Source organism: Vigna unguiculata, chromosome 7 (genome assembly GCF_004118075.2).
Source record: "Vigna unguiculata cultivar IT97K-499-35 chromosome 7, ASM411807v1, whole genome shotgun sequence".
NCBI lineage: Eukaryota > Viridiplantae > Streptophyta > Magnoliopsida > Fabales > Fabaceae > Vigna > Vigna unguiculata.
This window is the reverse complement of record NC_040285.1, coordinates 30717730-30737518: the sequence shown is the minus strand read 5'-3', so window position 1 is coordinate 30737518 and position 19789 is coordinate 30717730. Positions and strand designations below refer to the sequence as shown.

General features: G+C 34.3%; 2 protein-coding genes across 4 annotated transcripts; both read right to left on the bottom strand.

Annotated features, from left to right (window-relative positions):
- Positions 1-163: 163 nt before the first annotated feature.
- Positions 164-3701, bottom strand: LOC114191703 (NAC domain-containing protein 78-like). 3 transcript variants are annotated; one of them, XM_028081057.1, is made up of 6 exons: positions 3345-3701; positions 2995-3272; positions 2549-2926; positions 1305-1841; positions 1102-1219; positions 164-960 (listed from the first exon to the last, which is right to left on the bottom strand). In XM_028081057.1, exons 2-6 carry the CDS (start codon positions 3109-3111, stop codon positions 560-562), a joined length of 1551 nt encoding a protein of 516 aa, XP_027936858.1. In that variant the 5' UTR covers positions 3112-3272; positions 3345-3701; the 3' UTR covers positions 164-559. The 3 variants fall into 3 exon arrangements, with proteins under 3 accessions (XP_027936858.1, XP_027936856.1, XP_027936857.1); XM_028081055.1 differs by having other exon boundaries at positions 3369-3701; XM_028081056.1 differs by having other exon boundaries at positions 2549-2899; positions 3369-3699.
- A 4973-nt stretch (positions 3702-8674) lies between these two features.
- On the bottom strand, positions 8675-18550 carry LOC114191704 (NAC domain containing protein 50-like). Its single transcript, XM_028081058.1, has 4 exons — positions 18073-18550; positions 17591-17880; positions 17074-17286; positions 8675-9543 (listed from the first exon to the last, which is right to left on the bottom strand). The coding sequence occupies exons 1-4, from the start codon at positions 18305-18307 to the stop codon at positions 8893-8895; spliced, it is 1389 nt and encodes a 462-aa protein (XP_027936859.1). The 5' UTR covers positions 18308-18550; the 3' UTR covers positions 8675-8892.
- Between the last annotated feature and the right edge of the window lie 1239 nt (positions 18551-19789).

Sequence of the window (19789 nt, the reverse complement as noted above, 5' to 3'; positions counted from 1 at the left end):
TCATTTTGGTTACAGATTATTGAAACGAAGTGTTTATTTACCAAATTAAACCTCAAATCGAGTCCAATTTTTTGCAAAATCGTGGTGTCAAAATTAATCATGAAAAAACCCATTACCGTTTCCGTACATAATGAACATGAAATAAACCCACACGCATTTAATGTCTAACAGAAAAGAGATGTATAAATACAGGTTGAACATTAACTGTAACTAGAGGATCCACTCCGGACTATACAATACGTGAATGAAATTACATGTTCATCTATATATATAATGGACCGCCTCTACCAGTCAGAAAACTTTGCATCTATTACACTATTGAAAAAGTATGTAACAATAATATATCTAAGGAATCGTATGAATGAAGACGGTATTACTCTATCTGATGGAACTCTGAGAATAAGTTACCACGAAGAATGCATAGATCAGTTCGACTATAAGGTACCATAAACAAATCTACAAAGTCACGAGATCCTAGTCATTGAGTGAGAGTACCATAAAACACTACATGATACTTAATGACTGCAGCTTATTCTGGAGTATCCAACCTTTTTTGTAGTCACTTACCAGTATACATGACGCTTCCAATCTTGAAACTAAGTGAAAGAATAAGAACTGAGAAACCCGTCAAAAAAATCCAGCCATGTGACAATACAAATGCGGTCTTGCCAGAAACAGGTATGAAAGCAGCACAATTAACATCCGATTGAGAAAACTCAGTAGACATTGCAGTGTTAAATCCTCCAATTTTGCCCATGGGCCAATCCATCGCATTGCCTCTAAAAGTAATGTCTGTTATGCTGATCATACCTGTAGTTATATGCGCTGGATGGGAAGACTGAGCTGCACCATGAATACCAGGAGTAATGTCCTTGGCTGGAAACTCAAAAGCATGTGCAGGTGCCGCAGGGATGCTTGCTAACCATCCATAGGCCTGCTTCACAAATGGGTTTGTATTTCCTGCCAAAAAAACAATTTCTTAAGTTAATGAAAAAAAATTGAGAATATAACATTTTGAGTGGATAACATACTATGCGCACGGGAGTACACAATAAAAGAAAACCTTGACGAACTAGGATGTAAAGTGAACAGCAGTTTTACCTGGTGCTGCCAACTTTGCATCCTCTGTATTCTGCACAGAAAAAGCCTCATTGCTGGTTTGTGCTTCAGAATCATGTTTACCAACCACAGCTTTATTTGCGGTTTCTCCCTCCACAGTCTACCAATGACCCAAAAATGTTCAATATACAGCTATAATACAAATCTACAAGGCAAATGACTATAAAGATAGAGTCTGTCATAACCTGCTGGGTTAAAGGTGATCCTTGGTTGGAATTAGAGTTTTCAATCTCTGGAACCTGAGAATAATCGAAAGATATATATTTGCAAATATCATCATCATCATCAGGGAGTGCAAGATACTTGTCTAGCATAATATCATTCGCAGAAGGATCAGCCTCAACGAGATCACCCTCATTCCCAATTGCAAGATCATTGGTTTCCAAGAATGATTCATCATCAGCCGTTGGAAGAATCTGGGTGGCATCAAAATATAGATCCAGATCCATATTATCCAATGCATCATTGAAATTGAGAAGATTCTCAATTTCGCTCTGCTCACCATTGTCTTCATCTTTCACTGAACCTGTGCCCATGTCATGTTGCTCAGCCATATCAAGAGGCTGGCCATTTTCAGGCCCAGAAATTCCAAAGATGCCCGTCAATGGCTCCTGATCCTTGATGAGTTCTTGGGAATTTTCAGCGTAGGTACTACACTCCCCGTGATGAAAGTTCAATGATGGAAAAGTAACACCCCCATTCATATCACTCAAATCAAGTTCCTGCATATTGAAGACATTATTTAGTTAGAGAACACCAAGTCATTCAGAGAAAACAACCCAACCAACTTAAAAAAAAAAAAAAACACCAAGAGCCGCAGACACGTTTTACGGATAAATAAAATTAATAAATAACCAAACAAATTGTTTAGAAAAGCCGTAATATTGACAAAACCAGTGACGTGACTACATACTAGTGAATGATGACAACTACATAGATCTGTGTGCACCAAAATCATACTAAACTTCACACTCAATATTTTCCTAAAATGTTTTCAGCATCCTCTTGAGGGAAAACAAAACTGTGCCCAACGATATATACTACATACTAACTCCAAAAGGACTGAAACCAAGAAGACCTCTTCCAATCGATATTACGTAAAGGACAACACAAACAACATTAGAGCAAATAGGAACCCAAATAAAGGCCCCACAACAATATTGATACATTAAATACCTGCACACAGTCCGAGAAGAAAATAATTACAAAAAAGACACCACAGCCGACAATGTAAAAATAAATCCAAACATAAAAACAATAACACAAACATTAATCCTTGGAACTAGAACTCATCCTACCTGCACACAGAAAATTCAGCTAATACGTCCATTTAAAGAAAAAACAAATAATGATTCCAAGCCCTATATAGACTATTTCCTCACATATCAACCCTATTATTTGGGACACATACAACACGATGAATACATACCCCCTCAAGGTCGTTAGTTTCCAAAAAGGCCCCAATATCATCCCAAAAATCAGCATCAGTTGCTACCGTAGGAGGAGCCACCCCGATACCATCCCAAAAGTGACCATCAATTGCTACCACAGGAGGAGCCACTGCATCTGTCACGGGCAAAGGAGGAGCAACCACGGTTGGAGGAATCTCCGTGAAGGGAGCCACCACATGATGACCAGTCGGCAGCAAAGGAACCGCCTCCTTCTGCTCATTCTCCTCATCCACATCCCACTCCTTCTCGTCCAAGGGAGCACCATACTTGGCCCCGTTCTTTGGTCCAGCACCACTCTTCTCGAAAATCCTACATACCACATACACATCCTTCTCCCCCAAAAAAAAAAGCCTCACCTAGAATAAGTATCAATAAAACACCAAATCAAAGACAAAAAAAAAAAAACAGAGAGAAGGAGATATACCAGCACTGTGCCAGCACGAGTCAATTCTTCATCGAGCATCTTGTACTCGTGCATGACCCAATTGGTGCGACGGCCATGTGGGGCTCGACCGATGTGGTACACGAGGGTCTTCTTCATGCCCACGGTGCGGTCGCCTTGGGCCACAGGGCGGTCCTTCCCAGTGGTCTTCCAGTAGCCCTTCTCGGTGGCGCGGTTGGTCCTGGAGCCATTTCCATACTTGCGGTCCAGCACGCTGAAGAAGTACCATTCCAAGTCCTTGGTCTTCAGCTTCGACAGAGCTGAAAAACCGAAATAAGTTAAAAAACACTTTGAATCCTTGGAATCAAACCCTATTGCTAACAATTCGATACCACAGAAAAGGGCAAAATGCTAACGGGGAAGGTCCCAGGGCTCGAGCTTGTAGACATCAACCACTGCGATGTGGTCGTACCGGGACAGATTTCCGGTGATCTTGCGCTTCAGGTAGAACACCACCAGCTCTTCGTCGGTGGGGTGGAATCGGAATCCGGGACCCATAGGTGCCATGAATTGGATTCAAGAGAGATGAATCGCTGAGAGAGAAAAGGAGTAGAAGATAATTGGGGGTTAGGGCTTTCGTTTATGATTGGTGAAGAGGGAGAATTGGGATTTAGGAATAAGCGAAATTTTGGGTTTTGATATGAAACAGAATGAAAATTATGAGTAAGAAAGAGAGTAGAAGAAGGTTCTAGGTGGTTGGAATGTGCACAGAAATAACAATGGTAGATTCTATGATGGCACGTGGTAAGTGTGTGGAAGTTGGATAGGTGGCACAATGGGACTGGCTCAGTGATGCAACTTGTGCAGTGCATCGACTCAGAAGAGAAAGAACAAAGAAAAACCTAGTGTTGTGGATGAAAATTCTTGTTTAATCTTTTCAGTAGAATGATTTAGGGAAAAAATATTTAATTATTACGATCAATATAAGAAAGAAAAAGAAACCCTTTCAGTTTATCTGTCACAAATAATGAAAATTCTGAATTAAATTTGATAATGCTAAATAATTTACATAAAATAATATATGTTGAACATTCATTAATTAGATGATCACTTTTGAGTCATGTCTCAACATAGAGTAATTTGATTAGTCCAAATTACGCTTAAAACTCACTTAAAACTCAATAATCATTCTCTATGATCATGCTTACAATTTCACCTCAGAACATGCAGAGTCGTCATTATCCATAACTGAAGCATTGTAGCTTAATTTAACGTAGGACTTCATTTCACATTAGTCTTGTGATAGCTTATAAGTCAAATTCAGTGTATTTGCTTTTAATAGTCAACTAAAATTAAGCTTTAGCACATCTTAACGTCATGAGTATTGTTGTGTATATGAGAATGTTTGTTACTTACAAAAAAAATCATGTTTGGATTAAGATAAATTAATCGCTAACACGAGTTTATTTAGAATAAGATAAATTAATGGAAAAAATATTTTAAATATTAATAATAAATTGTGATGCATATATACAATACGTGTATAAGATACGACACGTATTTGATACGTCGATACATTTATTTTTAAAATAATAGGATATGATATGTGATATATACGAGATATATGAATATTGAAAATTGTACAATAATTCTTACAAATATAATAAATATAAGAGTGTTAATATGTGAATCCAAATTTCTTAATTAAAGACCAATTATTTTGGTAGTCAAAACGAATGTTAGTGACTACTTTAAAAACCAATTCATAATTGAAAATATTTAAATTATCAATTTAGAGACCAATTATAATTTTTTGGAATATTTTTAATTATCAATTTGGTCACTATATAGTGACTAATTATTATTATTTTCACTAAAATTGGTCATCATTCAAATATTTTATTATAGTGTATCACGATTTTATAAATTATATACTTTATTGATAAGTATGGTTAAAATATTCTAAAATATTTGACACAAATTACGTGACCCAACTTGAAGTAATAAGTTTAGACAATTAATTTATATGAAACTTACAAAATTAAGATAATTAACTTTCTTAAATAATAATAGACTATGAATGTTGTTATAACAATGACTACAACAGTATGCATGATGAAAATTGTAACATCCTTAATATTTATACGAAACATAATAAACACACTACATGCTATAAAATATATATATATATATATATATAAAGAGTGTATACACTAAAGTCATAATTCATAAAATACATCATCATATTAAAGTTTTGCGAAAGATGGAATTTATGTTTGCATACATTATTTGACTACAAGGTAACTCTATTTATCTAATTTTATACACAAGAATCATGGTCCTTGTTATGCTCGATAAATTCTGGTCTCATCTTTTATTCATGTATAAATTAACATACGATCATGACTAAGAACAAAAAACTAATGATCAACAAAATCTGGGTGAACTAATATATTTAAAAACGATAAAAGTAAGGTATGCATACCAGTCCTTCAAAACTCACACTTGTGCATAGTTTATTTTTGAGAAACTAATGTATCCAATGAATTCGAAATTCTCTACTTGTCATGTTTGTTCACAATTCCTTCATAGGTGTTTGAACACACAAGATTAATGTTCAGATTAACCTCACTAATTCTTTTAGTATTAATTTTTTTATATCATATCGTTTATCATGTGAAATCTTTTTCAACTTACACCACCTAAATATCATATTCTATATGAGTTAAATATTAGTTAAGTCAGAATAATTTTATTCCTCAATGTCTCATTCAATACATTTTAACATCCTAAGCAATAATACAGGGGAGACTCAACCACACAACAATATTAATATTAAAGTCCTAATATTGTTTAAAAAACAAATAAATCAAAGTTATGGTAAAAGAGAGGTCTAACTCAATTAAAAAAAATGGACTTGATAATCTTTTTTCTTTGTATTTTAAGTTTCTAATACCCCTTTTTCAATATAACAGTAAGTTTTTTTTTAATATATTATCTAATATAAATATATTAAATTAATAGTATAATATTTGGTGTAACTCATTCCCCTAACATTTACTTCATTTACAAATACTTGTAAGTTTTGCACACTAAAATTATGAAGAATCATGATGTTTATCTGTATCAGATGTTGGAAAATGTAAATGATCGTTCTATTTTAATATGTATAGATTTTAGAAAAAATTAGGGAAGACTTTAAGATTAGGAAGAACAAATAGTTTCCATCATTAAAGAAACTAATTATGGTATTTTCTTCCTGCACCTCCTTATGTCCCACATTAACAAAACTTTCAATTTCATCTTTTGGGATTGAAAAAATAAAAAAGTTATAAATGAGTTATAAATTATACAATCCAAAAATTAAAAATAACTTTTAGATTATGTAACCTGAAAGCTAGATAAATTTTAGATTGAAAGTTAAATAAATTTTAAATTACATAATTCAAAAGCTAAATAAATTTCAAATTATATAATTCAAAAACTAAATGAATTTTAAATTGTATTATCTGAAAGGTTTTTTTTCTTTCAAATTGTACCATTTCAAATATTTTTAAATTATGTAATTTGAAAGTAAAAATTGAATTTTTTATTTTATTTTTAAATTTCACAATTCAGAAAAAGTTAAAATGAATTTATGTTATATAGTCAGAAAGTGTCCTCATTTTCTCATTTTATTTTAACGACTTGTCCAAAACAGGATCATTATTGGGCCAAGATACTGGACTTTGACAATTATTAATTTTTTTAATTTTATTTAATCAATCTTTAAGATGAGGTACACAAAGTGATCAATTCTAATTTTTTCTTGCACATGTCCAGATATAGATATTACCAATTTCAAATTTAATTATAAGTTCATACCTTCCTTTTTAATTGAAAATTTTCGTATACAAACATTTCATCATCAATTAATTTCTTTAGAAGTCATACTTCTCTATGCTCACAGAACATATTCTATCTCATGAACTGCATAAAACATAAATCACTTTTAGCAGTCCAGTACTGTACAGCAGAGAGACAATATTGATGACATTTTATCATTAAAATAAACAAAAAATTATTTGTTATAAAAATAAATAAAACCAACAAAAAATACAGAAATATACTTATTTTATTAAATAAACATTTATTTTTTAAAACAAATAAAAAAAATGAACCCGACCATATTTCAATCTTTAAAGTGGCAAAAACAACAACAAAAATATATGCAGAAACAGAAAGAAAGAGATTCTACTTTACGAAAATAGAAGAAAAAGAAAACTGGATTACAGATTTGATCATTTCAATTTGATAATCTCAATTTCAGACTCAGAAACTTCTTCCAGTTTTGCTTAGTTTTAAACAAGCGCTGAAAGTCATGCATGCTTTTGTTAAGAAAATCTTATTATATTTAATACAGCTTTAGTTATGTGATTTGTTTAAAACAGTACTTTTCGAAAAAGATTTTGTTAAACTCAGGAAGAAATTAAACCTTTCTGCATTTGTGAAAATGCTGAAATGTTGAACACTGAAAAGGTGAACAGAGACAGAAAACAAAGAAAATGTTGATGTTGTGCATGGTATTTGGGGTGCAAGACAAAATTCTTTTTCCATTGGTTTCCTTTTCTAGCCCAACATTGCACTATTCTGCAGCTCTCCTACCACACCTTAGCATATATATATATATATATATATATATATATATATATGAACTGCAGGTACAGTCTTATGTCTCTTCTTTATCATGTGATAACAGTCACTGAGCCACGAAAACACTATTTCTATATATTGATATCAGAACACACCACTCATCACAGAGCTTATAAAATACCACTCTAGAATTTTCTTTCTTGAATCCTTTCACTCTGCACTCTCGTTTGTTTTCACAAACTGAACTCACAAAATACTCTCATTTTTACTTCAAGTTGATTCAACATACACAAGCATATCCAGCAAGAAAGGAACCAAACAACAAACACAGAAACTCTATCTCCGAGTCACGTCTACACCTTGGGTATAGATCCTCCTCCTGCATTAACTTTTTCTATCTGTTTTTTTTTTCTCATATCAGATTTTCCTATTAGTACTTTGGCTCCTGGTTCATGCTTAGGTATGATCCTGCATTTTAACTTGATAATAGGGTTTATGACATTCATATCCACCAATGTTCTATTTCTTTTCTTCTTTTTTTCACTCTTGGTAGCTTTCATTTTTGCTTAGTATGTACAACGGTAAACCATCAAAATTTTTGTGTGTTTGGTAGGATATTTTATGAGCTAGTTTGAGGCATTAATCTAATTAGTTTCTAAAATAAGATAATAAAATAATATAAGTAAACTTTTAATAATTAAAAACTATTTTAAGTCATCCTTGAACATTAAAACCCCCCTTTAAACTGTTAATAAAAGGAAAGTTTTTCAATTATTTTCCTTGAATAATAGTAATGGGAAGCTGCTCCATGGATTTTTATCAAATCCCATTTCGTCTTTCGTTGTGATGGCCAGGCACATGAAAAATTTATTGATAGTTTTAAGTCACTTTACATTTTCTTCTAAATACCATGTATGAGAAAGTCATTCACAATCATTTTAAGATAATTTTCACAAGTTTTTTTTGTGATGTAAACTTTTAAGGTGTTAAAAAACATTCTCATCACTTGAAATATGATTTGTGCAACCTCCTTAAGACTCAATGGAATGAACGTCATAAAATTTCAGCTTCAGATTGAGGTGCTAATCTATTGAATCTGAGAAGCAATAACTAACACTGGCACTGTCACAACAATGGGAAATTGAAAGTCATATGATACACAATGACAAGTTTGGGATTGTAACACTGACAAGTTTAAGCCATAGAAATGAACTAAAATCCTTACTCAAATAAAATGTCCCGAACACCGAGCTTCATTACTCAGCTGTAACTAACTTAAACTGATACAAGAGCAGGCATTGCCAATTTCTAAGGTTTTTGGGCCATTCTCTTCAAGTCCTCATTCTCTTTGCTGAGAATGTCAACACGAGACTGGAGGATGTTGATCATCGCTTGAGCGCTCATTATCTCAAACCTCATTGTCTCCTTTTCGACTGCAATCTTATGCATCTCGTTCTGCAAGTCCTTGATGAACTTGATACAGCTCGGAGACATGGATGACTCAAGGTTTTCAGCGTCAAAATCCGGTGCCTTAACCAGTGCAAGACTTTCCTTAGATTCAAGGGACTCTTGCAGGGAAAACTCCACCAGTGCAGACAGAAAATGTTTTTTCGGTGCAGAGTTGGTGGTGGCAGCACCAGCAGTGGTGGTTGGGAGTGTTGTTGCTGCAGTAGTTATTGTAGAGGAGCACGGATCCTGACCGGTTCGGATTGAATCTCCAGAAACATTAGAGTGGTTGGAGTTCAAGTTATGCCGCCTTCGTTTGTATATTAGAGAGAAAGGCTTTGGATTGTCTGTTTGGGGTGAAGGGTACTCATCCACTTGCTTACAATTATTATCATCCTTTTCAGGAGATGGATACTCAGCCATGCTTTCCCTCTTGCACACAGCTAGAAGATTTTGAGTTTCTATAGGAAGCTTGTTCACATCAAATGGAGTTTTGTTGATAGATTGAGTGTCCTGCAATAGAACACAACCGAATGTGAAACCAGGGAACAGCACATAAAACAGAATCAGTAACTTGAGATCATCAAATTTCAGATCCTCGATTAAGATTTTCAAGAGTGAAGGGTTGCTACAATTGTCACACATCAAGACTTCATAAAACAGAAGCTGCATTGTGATGCAACAATAAGAACTTGAACTGTTTCTCACAAAACACAGCATATGCTCGAACAGATATTACAAACAAACTTCCACCATCCACAATTGAGTCACTAGTCTTTTAATATGTTGTTAAAACTGGAAATCTTACAAAGCAAGAAAGACTACTAAAACACATACTTGAAAATACATATTTGATGAGCCAAGTTCCAAATCAGTGGATCAATGTTGGCAGATAGAAGCACAAAAAACGTAGAAGCTAAAACTTCTAATAAAATCAACAACATCATCATCAAACTACTAAACCAACGATTATGAATTACCCCAACCATAAAATATATCACCATATAACAGTAACTTCCAATCCAGAGAAGAGGAAAACAAAGGTGAAGATCATAACATAATACAAGCTGATTTACTCAGGCATCTTGGATCCATCATACCAAATAGCATACATAACTGAGATGCAATTCATAGAAAGGTGACTAACTAACAATTCAAATGTTATTTGTGGTAGAAAGGTGACTATGGCTGTTTCTCATGTTGCCATTTTGGGAGCTTTTGAAACTACAGGAATTTAGGAAGAGAAGGAATGAAGGAGAGAACAGTAATATAATATTGATTGATATATGATATGCATTGATACGATATGACCAGAGCATACACTCATTAATTAGCACCAGACTTTTAATCAAATCAAATAAAAGTATAATGAAATCTAGAAACCAGTCTTAAAAGGGTGCTACGAACCTAATGATGATTTCCTGCCCTGTGGAATCAAATAAGAAATACACTTTGAATACATGATTCCCGCAGATTCACAACCTTCCTCATTACACACACAAACTGTAGAGTCCTTTTTAACACATCCAAAGAGCGATTATAGTGAGCTCAAGATTCAATCAATGGCCCTTTTTCATAAACACTTCGGATTTTGTCTGATCTAAAGTTTTCTTTGTTACTGGATTTCCAGCAACCACTCAAAGCCTTAGAAGTCTTTGCATATCATGCCCCTAAACCTCCTAGCACAAAGACATGCAAGACCCCTACTTGTAATTAGAGAAGAGAGGAAAGATTGAATTGTTTCTCTTGATTGCAATATAAAAAATTTATACACAGATATAAATCGAAATGCTGCTAACCTAATCAAGGAAACAAATCACAAATTAAAATTGTACATAATCTGATTCGGGTGTTACAATAGTTATAGGAATTTCAGATTCAAAGAACTATGGAAGGAAATAGGGAATTCTGAGATGAAGAATTTCGAAGTTTTTTTATTCAGAAACAGAGCTACCAAGAATTGGTTACAAGAATGGTTGATTACCCATAATGTATTGAAGAGTAACTACCATAATGTACTCTCCAATACAGTTGGGCCAGGCTGCAACTATTACAATTTGCTTTTAACCCTTTCTTTTCTATCATTAACCACCCTTGAAAACATGTTCATCCTCAGGGATGGAATGAAGGAAAACTCCACAAAAGATCATAGTAAAACTCCCACATGACAATCCTCTGGAAGTTGATGTTTCCACTTTACCAAACCTTGTCACGGTTCAATTCTCCATATGCACCTCCTCCTCCAAGTCTTCATGCAGAAATGCAATTTTTTACATCATAAAGGTGTAGTCCTATCCAAAGTCAGCTACCAATGATAGAGTGATCTTAATGGTATTCATCTTTGTAAATGAACAAATGTCTTCTCATAGTCTATTCCATTTGTTTGGATATACCCTTTTCCAACCAGCCTGCCTTGTATCAACCCAATATATCATCAAATTGATATTTCAGTGTATATCCATCTAATTCCACATACCTTCATTCATGACTTGAACACAATTTTCATCCTACAGGTATCTTGGACAGTTTTGGAACTCCTGATAGAATCAATAGCTGAAACAAAGCTCTAATGTTGTACAGAAAGAGTATTAGTACATACAAAATGAGATATTTATACTTGCCTCAACAACACTTTTCTTTCCACAAACAAATCATTAATATCAAGTTGTTTTTTACTTCTTAGATACTAGTGCTGGCAGTATTTGTCAATATTATCTGCTTCATTTGGTAATTATATTTGTCCCATGTTCTATGCAGCAATTGCTTCTTCAGGATCTGCAGTTGATTCTTCAATAGCAACTTCTTCCTAAGGAGTCAATACTAGCGTATCCATAAGGAGAGAGCGTAACATCTCTGAGACTTAGTATCCTGATGGCTCTCCACTTGAATACGAGGACCAATGTAAAAGACAGCTTTGTAGGTTACATCCATGGTAAAACAATCACAAAGGCATGAAAAGTCTACGGGTTATAACACTTGTATCCCATTTTTCTAGATTCATACCCAATGTAAACAGACTCAGCAGCCAAGGGTCCAACGTGCAATGATTGCGGTTGTAAACATCAACAAAGGAAGTACAACCAAACAAGAGTTGGAGCTCTTCATGCAATTGACGACATGTCAGTACTTTGATGACAACCAAACTTCAACAATAAATCAATCTTAACAAGACAGTTCTCCTAGTAGGGTCATTAAGTAGATTCATCATGGAGGAGGCAGACAGTGGTGGGGCCATGACCACTCCCCCCAAATTAAAAAAAAAATTACATCTCTATGCCCAAATTTTTTCTGGAAATAAAAATAAAAATATTTAATTTTAAAGTGTTGGCAACCCAAATATTCCATTTCAACATCCACCACTAACGGTAGATGAAATGGCAACAGTGGAGATCAAACTAATACCGCTACCTTGCTGGTTTGCACTTCTAAGGGCACATTGAACGTGCCAAAAAAACATCATGAAGGCAGGGAGGTTTTGAATACTTAAGTAGGGGCCCTTCAAATCAGGAATTTTTAATATGGCAACCCAAACTAAGTAAATAAGGAAACAAAACAAATAAATTTTGTACATAATCAACATCTTAATTTTAGTAATTACAATCACAATCGTACTTAATTACAAATCATACCTTATCATATTGCTAGGAAGGAAAATATTGTGCCTAAAGCCATAGTATATCAGAGAAGAATGAAAGTCCAGTAATAGTAAATACTTAGAAAGTTTGTTAGAATAGTTAGGCAAAGGAGAATAATAGATACACTTGTTGTGAGAATAGGGAGAAAGGAGGTTCACATTTTGTAGACAGAGCATTACCTCTTTGTGAAAAAAGAAATCCTTTGTGAAGGGGAACCCTAGGAGGAAACTATGATCTCCTATCTCTTGTTCTTTCATTCTATTCAATAAAAGTCTTTCTTTTCTTACTCTTGTCAATCCCTAGTTCCTAACAAATTGGTGTGACCTGCTGAATCCAAATTGGAGAGGAATGGATCAAGACGAAGCCAAATTCTCAACTTTAATCCGCAACAGAGAAACTGAGCAGACAACCAACAATCAAGGAGAGTACACTCCTAAAAACAATAGTGTAGAAGGCATCAATGACACAAAGGAGATGCTAACAAATTTGGATGGAAAAAAACAAGGTAGAATACAACAAAAGAAACGGGGGATGGTGACCTTTTATGAATAAGAAGAAGCTCCACACACATGGGTGAAGAAGGTGGAGTTACCAACCTTTGAAGGAAAACGACTCATTGGGGTGCATCAAGGGTGAAATTTATTTAACAAGTGAAGCAGGAGAGAAATTGAGGCTCGCATTCATCAGTATGGAAGGAAATGCAGTACAATGATACCAATATTGACACAAGGTTTCTGAGAATCCTTCTTGGGAGGAATTGACTACCATGTTATTAAGGAGGTTTCGAGGTTGAAGGAGAGGTTTGATATAAGAGATTGGCAGCATTGAGTCAAAACACAAGTGTGGAGTTATATGTTCAGGAGTTTGGGTTGTTGGTTGCTAAAGCTCCATTTACCACAAATAAACAATTGTTGGGGTATTTTCTTGCAGGGTTACATCAAAACATTGAAAGGAAAGTGTGCATCCACATGACCCAAAAGATTTGATGAAATATGGAGTTTAGCCATTGATATTGAAGAAGCAGTGAATAATGAAAAAAACCTTGGGGGTTACGGAATTCTTATGGAGGTATAAATCTCAAGTTTCAAGGAGGGGATGGAGTGGTGCCAAGAGGGCTCCAAAAAAGGGCTCAAGGATTGTGATCCTGGATGAAGGTGAACAAATTACTAAGGAAGGAGAAATTGTGATGTTGGAAAGTCAAGAAATGAGAGGATGAAAAGGGAAGGGAAAAACACTTGAAGAGGCAACATTGGAGGACAAAACTACCATTTAAGAACAATTACAAGAATTCAACCATGAGGACAAGGTTCTATTTGAAAGGGGAGGCCCTGTTAAAAAGAAAGCCCGTTTGGGGGGAAATTCTAATAGAATGAGCTGTTACAACTTACAATAGTTAGAGATTTTGTTACAACAGTTAAGCAAAGGAGAATAATAAATAAATTTATTAATGTGGATTTTAAGCTCAACCTCACAAAACCAAGTTTTAAGGTAAAGGTTGAACTCACTTATATACTATAATTTATTCATATAATAGTTAATGTGGAATCTCCAACCCACTACCTCATGCTAAGAACTCGACATCTAAAATCTGAGACTACATATTTGTAAGTGATCAAATGTAAATTCAATAACAAGTGGTACAGTATCTCCAACAGACTTTGCTAAGATAGGCTTTTGATATCATGTTCAAAAGTGAGTTTTAGACCTAACTCAACATTACAAGTTAGTTGTATGAAGTTGAACTAGGTTTAAAGTTTACTTTTTAAGTCGTATTAGAGTCTATCTCCGCAAGGTTTAGCAAGTCAAGTGAACAGTATGCAGAACACCATTCACAAGCACTACATTGTTGTGAGAAGGAGGAATGAGGTTCACTTTTGTAGATTGAGCATTAGCTCTTTGTGAAAGGAGAAATCTGTGTTGGGAAACCCTTGGAGGAGAGTGCTCTCCTATTTCTTGTTCTTTTCAACACAAATCTTTCTTTTCTCTCTCTTTTCAGTTCTTGGTTACTGACATACAACCATACCAACACCTCTAACACTGTCGTTTGTTAAAGTCATTAGGTAACTTGGTTTCATGACATTTAAGATGAGCTACCTAAGGCTTCTTTATTGTGCCACCAACAAAAACATTCTCTATTCATGCAAGATTCAAACTTGTAACTACCAGAACCCTTGATGTGCTAATTGTAGATAGTATCAAACCTTTTATGGAGTTTCTCCCTTCTGTGATGGAACAATTCCTCCTCAATGGTCACTTTTCCTGACCAATCTAACTCCTACATATGTACACCCTCACAAAGAAACCACAAAACTTAAAAGGTGTCACAAACTCACAATTAGGACTCTCAATGTTGGACTTGTTGGTAGTGCTAGAGAGGTTGCTTTTAAATTTCTGCCACTGTAGAAAGATATTTGGACATTGACTCCACTGCAAAAAAAATGGATCTCTTTATTCATCCTCTATGGCCAATTTAAGGATTAAGTTTGCTGAACCAAGACCATTTGCTGTAACTTCATCATTGTGTTGATGGCAACACCAAGCCCAACTAAATCAATGGCCTTGGACAAAAGTGACAACCATATCTTGTTTTGTCTTTGGAAGGGTGCACACCTTTCCAAAGAAGAGTATAGTTAGTGAAACAGATCATTTCCTACAAATGTACTCATAAAGAAGAAAATTATTTGGAAATTGATTCCAATGGTGCAAAATGGGTCTCTTTATTCATCCTCTATGGCCAATTTGTGGATTAAGGTTACCGAACCATGACCATTTGCTGTTAGAACTTTGCTGCAACTTCTTTATCATTTTGTTGATGGCAACACCATGCCCAACTAAATCAATGGACTTGGACAAAGTGACAACCACATCTTGTTTTGTCTTGAAAAGGTTCACGCCTTCACAAGAAGAGTAAAGTCAGTGAAACAGATTATTTCCTACAAATGTACTCACAAATTCAAGATCTATCATTTTGATCCCTTTTTCAAGCTAAAATGGCCCTCGACTCTAAAATTCGCGCTTGCTCATTTCTGTCCCATTGTCTTTGGAACTGGTAGTTTAAAGAATCCCATGATCTCACACAGACTCTTAAATAGCACAGGTTTCCACAATGTCACTTCCACAATGAGCATCGTGAATTTCAACATCAAAGACCAAAGTATATGCAAAAATAATGTTTTATGGATCTCCTGGTTCCTGATTTTGACAATAGGTTCCAGTGGTATTTGAACCACATACACCATGTGTAACCCAAACAGAGCTTGGTGCCTGTTTGGAAACAAATTATGTTGGGTAAGTAATTGCATTTTCCTCAAAAGGTCTCTTGGAAATCTGGCAATAGTAAGCCGTTATCCATCCGAAATAAGATAAGCCAAACACATGAAATTTGCCAGCTGAGTCACTCTTTTCTTTTAATTGCTTATCTATAAAATGCAAGCTTTTATGTTGCAAGATTCTTCTGAAGTTGAATACAGAATTTAGAAAAAGCAATCACCTATTTCAGAAAGCTCGACGAACATTCAGCGTTCAAGATGAAAAATTGTGCCACTCAAGCAATAGTTAAATGAACAGAGAAAGAAGAAGAGTTGTTTCACTTGAAAATCAAACAACAGTACCTACTAAAATTGTATTAGTGCATGGATTGATTTTCAGAGCTCAAAATCTAGGTCAATTAGAAAAGGAATAGCAAAATCCATTAAATCAATATAATATATATATATATATATATATATGTGTGTGTGTGTGTGTGTGTGTATGTATATATATAAAAGAGAATACGACAAATACCTTAAATACCTTATAGCTTATTGTATATTTTTTTATTATGGAAAAAAAAAATTAATACAACATTAATACGGCAATGAAGAAAGTGAAGGAATACAAAGGACAAAGAATCCAACAAGGGAATAAAGGATAAAACCGGACAAAATATCGAAGTAAAGTGGGGAACATTATTACTGCACATTTACAACTGGAGCCGACATATTAAATCGAAACGGACGGACCGGTTATCAATTCTACTATTCTTTTCCTCAATATTATGGCAGAAAGGGAGATGCAATGAATTTAAAGAATAAAGAGTCTCCCTTGACATGGAAGGCTAAAAAATACAACAGAGCTAGGATGATGCAGCAGATTGTAAGCTTATCACCATAGGCAATTTGTGAAAGGAGGTCTGCTATTACAGTACTAGAAGCTGCAATGGAGCATGTTTATATGGTAGAATTTTGGCCATTTGTCATGCACAACAGTATTTTTTTAATAAACATTCACCACTGATAACAGTTAAAATAAACATTCAACGGTTGCGCATAAATTAAATGTAAGGCATCAACAAATTTATTCAGCACAAATCCAAAAAATTAATCATTAGTAATATAATATACACCCGAAGAACTAGGAGCGAACTAACCTGTAGAACACCATTTCTCCCTTCAGCGCATAAAACACCATTGTTGCCTTCAACATGTGGCTGGTGGGCGATAGAGCCATTATGCACAGGGTCTGCCCCTGGAACCATTCCAGATGCATCATCCCACTCTTCTTCAACGAAAGGTGCATATCGTTGCCCATTTGGAGGTCCTATGTTATTTTTGTGAAACACTCTACATAAAACATACGCATCCTTCTCCATCCAGAAGAGAAATGCACAAAAATTATTAACCATGTGTAACACAATCAATAACAATGTCCATGGTGCAGTACATAGCAAACTATTCTTTTGACATTTACTAAAGAACAAAGCTCAGAAACCTGCACCTAAGTGTCATACAATTTTGGTTTGGGAACCTCATAAAATAACTAAGCTAATATCCTTAATTTACCAAGAAAACAGGTAGAACCCCAGTTGCAGCATTGAAACAGCACAAATACATACATTTTGGGGTCATCTCAGGCTTCAATTTTTAAAATTAATTCTATAGTCTCACCTGAGGCTGAGAGGATCCAGTCCCAGCCCTCTCTAACTCCTCATCAACAAGCCTGTACTCATGCATGACCCAATTAGTCCTCTTTCCATCAGGAGCCCGGCCACTGTGAAACACCAAAGTTTTCTTCAGTCCCACAGTCCTTTGGTCATGCTTCACTGGCCGATCATTTCCAGTGGCTTTCCAATACCCTTTGTTAGTAGCCCTGTTCATCCTCCCACCATTTCCATACTTCTTGTCCAATGCACTAAAAAAATACCATTCTTGGTCCCTAGTCTTCAACCTCGACTTATCTAAACACACATTCAACCCCGTTGTCAAAAATAAAAAACATCAGAAAACTGAAAATACCCAAAAAAAATCCATTAAAGTGAAGCAGCCAAGAAACCAAGCAAAACACGCACCCATCAAAATAAAACAGTAAAAATTCCAAATTTAAGCAAAAAGAAGTGAGAAAAGCAATTTCTTTAGGGGAAAGAAATGACCTGCTAGGTCCCAGGGCTCGCTCCTGTATATGTCCACTTCGGATATAGCATCAAATCGGAAACTTTTACCAGAAACCTTGCGCTTGAGGTAATAGATAACAAGCTCCTCGTCAGTTGGGTGGAACCTGAAACCAGGAGCAAGAGAGGTAGGTGGTGCAGCGGGTGCTGCCACTGGATTCACTGTAGTGGTGGTAGTGGTTGGTGGGGCTGGAAGGAACACAGTTTCGCGACCCATGCGGTTGGAAGAGAAAGAGCAAAGGGGTGATGTGGTGATTAGGGCTTCAGTGCTGAAGTTCCCTACGCCAAACGGAAAAGATGGGTCTTTGATTGAGGGTCAAGCAACAAAAGAGGGTACCTTCAATGACAAGAAATTCTAACACTTCGTGCCTTCCAGGGATTTAGATTTTCTAATTTCTTTTTCTTTTAATAATTCCTCCGAAAATGAAAATTAAGGTTGTCTTTGTGCTGTGCTATGTTGTGTTGCTGTTTCTTTTGAAACTCAGCATCTAAAAAATAAAAATCCAACCCTTTACTTTTGTTTGGATTTTTTTTCTTTAGTTGGATTACATTACTGCATATGAATAAATAATTAAATGTAGATATGGATTCAATAGGGCTTTTTGGGAAACCGCATGATTGGGTTTTCTTTTTTTCTCTTTTACCTATTTACTGTTTTCGATATTGGAAGTGAATAGATTATTTACTTCTTTTTATTGTCGTGAGGAAATAAGTTGGGACCATCCTCAGCATATTTCTTATCTGTGGCCCATCCTTGTCATTGTTATCCTGTTTGATTGTGTTCTCCTCACACCAATAATTTTGAGTCCAACTATGTTTATTCTTACTTGCTCAAACTCTCAAACTTACAAAATTATCCTATTTTAGTTTTATACAAATTCAAATTCTTACTATTCTTCAGTATTTTATAAGGTTAGAAGGTTATGGTGTGCATTTTTGTGTGAACAAAATTATATTTCTTTTGTATATATTTTATAACTATTTTGTATAATTTTGTACATTTTTCTTATATCTAAATTTGTAAACAGTTATATTATATTTTATAACTATTTTTACCCCTTTTATTACTTTTACATTGATTTTTAACAGGTAAACATAAACCACTATAATTATTTTGATGAAAAATTGTGTTTTATAATATTTATGATTAATATTTTGTATAATTTTTTATAAATTAATTCATTTTATCAATATTATACTTAACAATATATAAATTATATATATATATAATATAAGTTGAAAAATATTTTTTTCAATTATACATAAAACTAATATCTTTTAATACTTCCGGTGGAGGAAAATACATTATTGATATAAAAACATTTCATACACATTCATGTTTAGTGAAATACACAAGTATTCATAGAGAAAAAATTACAACTACTCAAAGACACAACTATTCACACATAACAATTATAACTACTCAAAAACACAAATATTCATACACAAACAATTTCAAAGTTTAAAGATTTTGAAAATGTTGTATTAAATTGAATATATTAACACATATAATGTTTTCATGAAATACATACCCATAAAAGAGAGTAATAAATACAAACTAAAAGGTTATTTTCTCTAACCTCACTTTTGCTATTTTTACTATTATTCATTTTAATTTATCTAAATTATTATTATTATTATTATTATTATTATTATATATATATATATATATATATATATATTACCTTAATTTCAACAC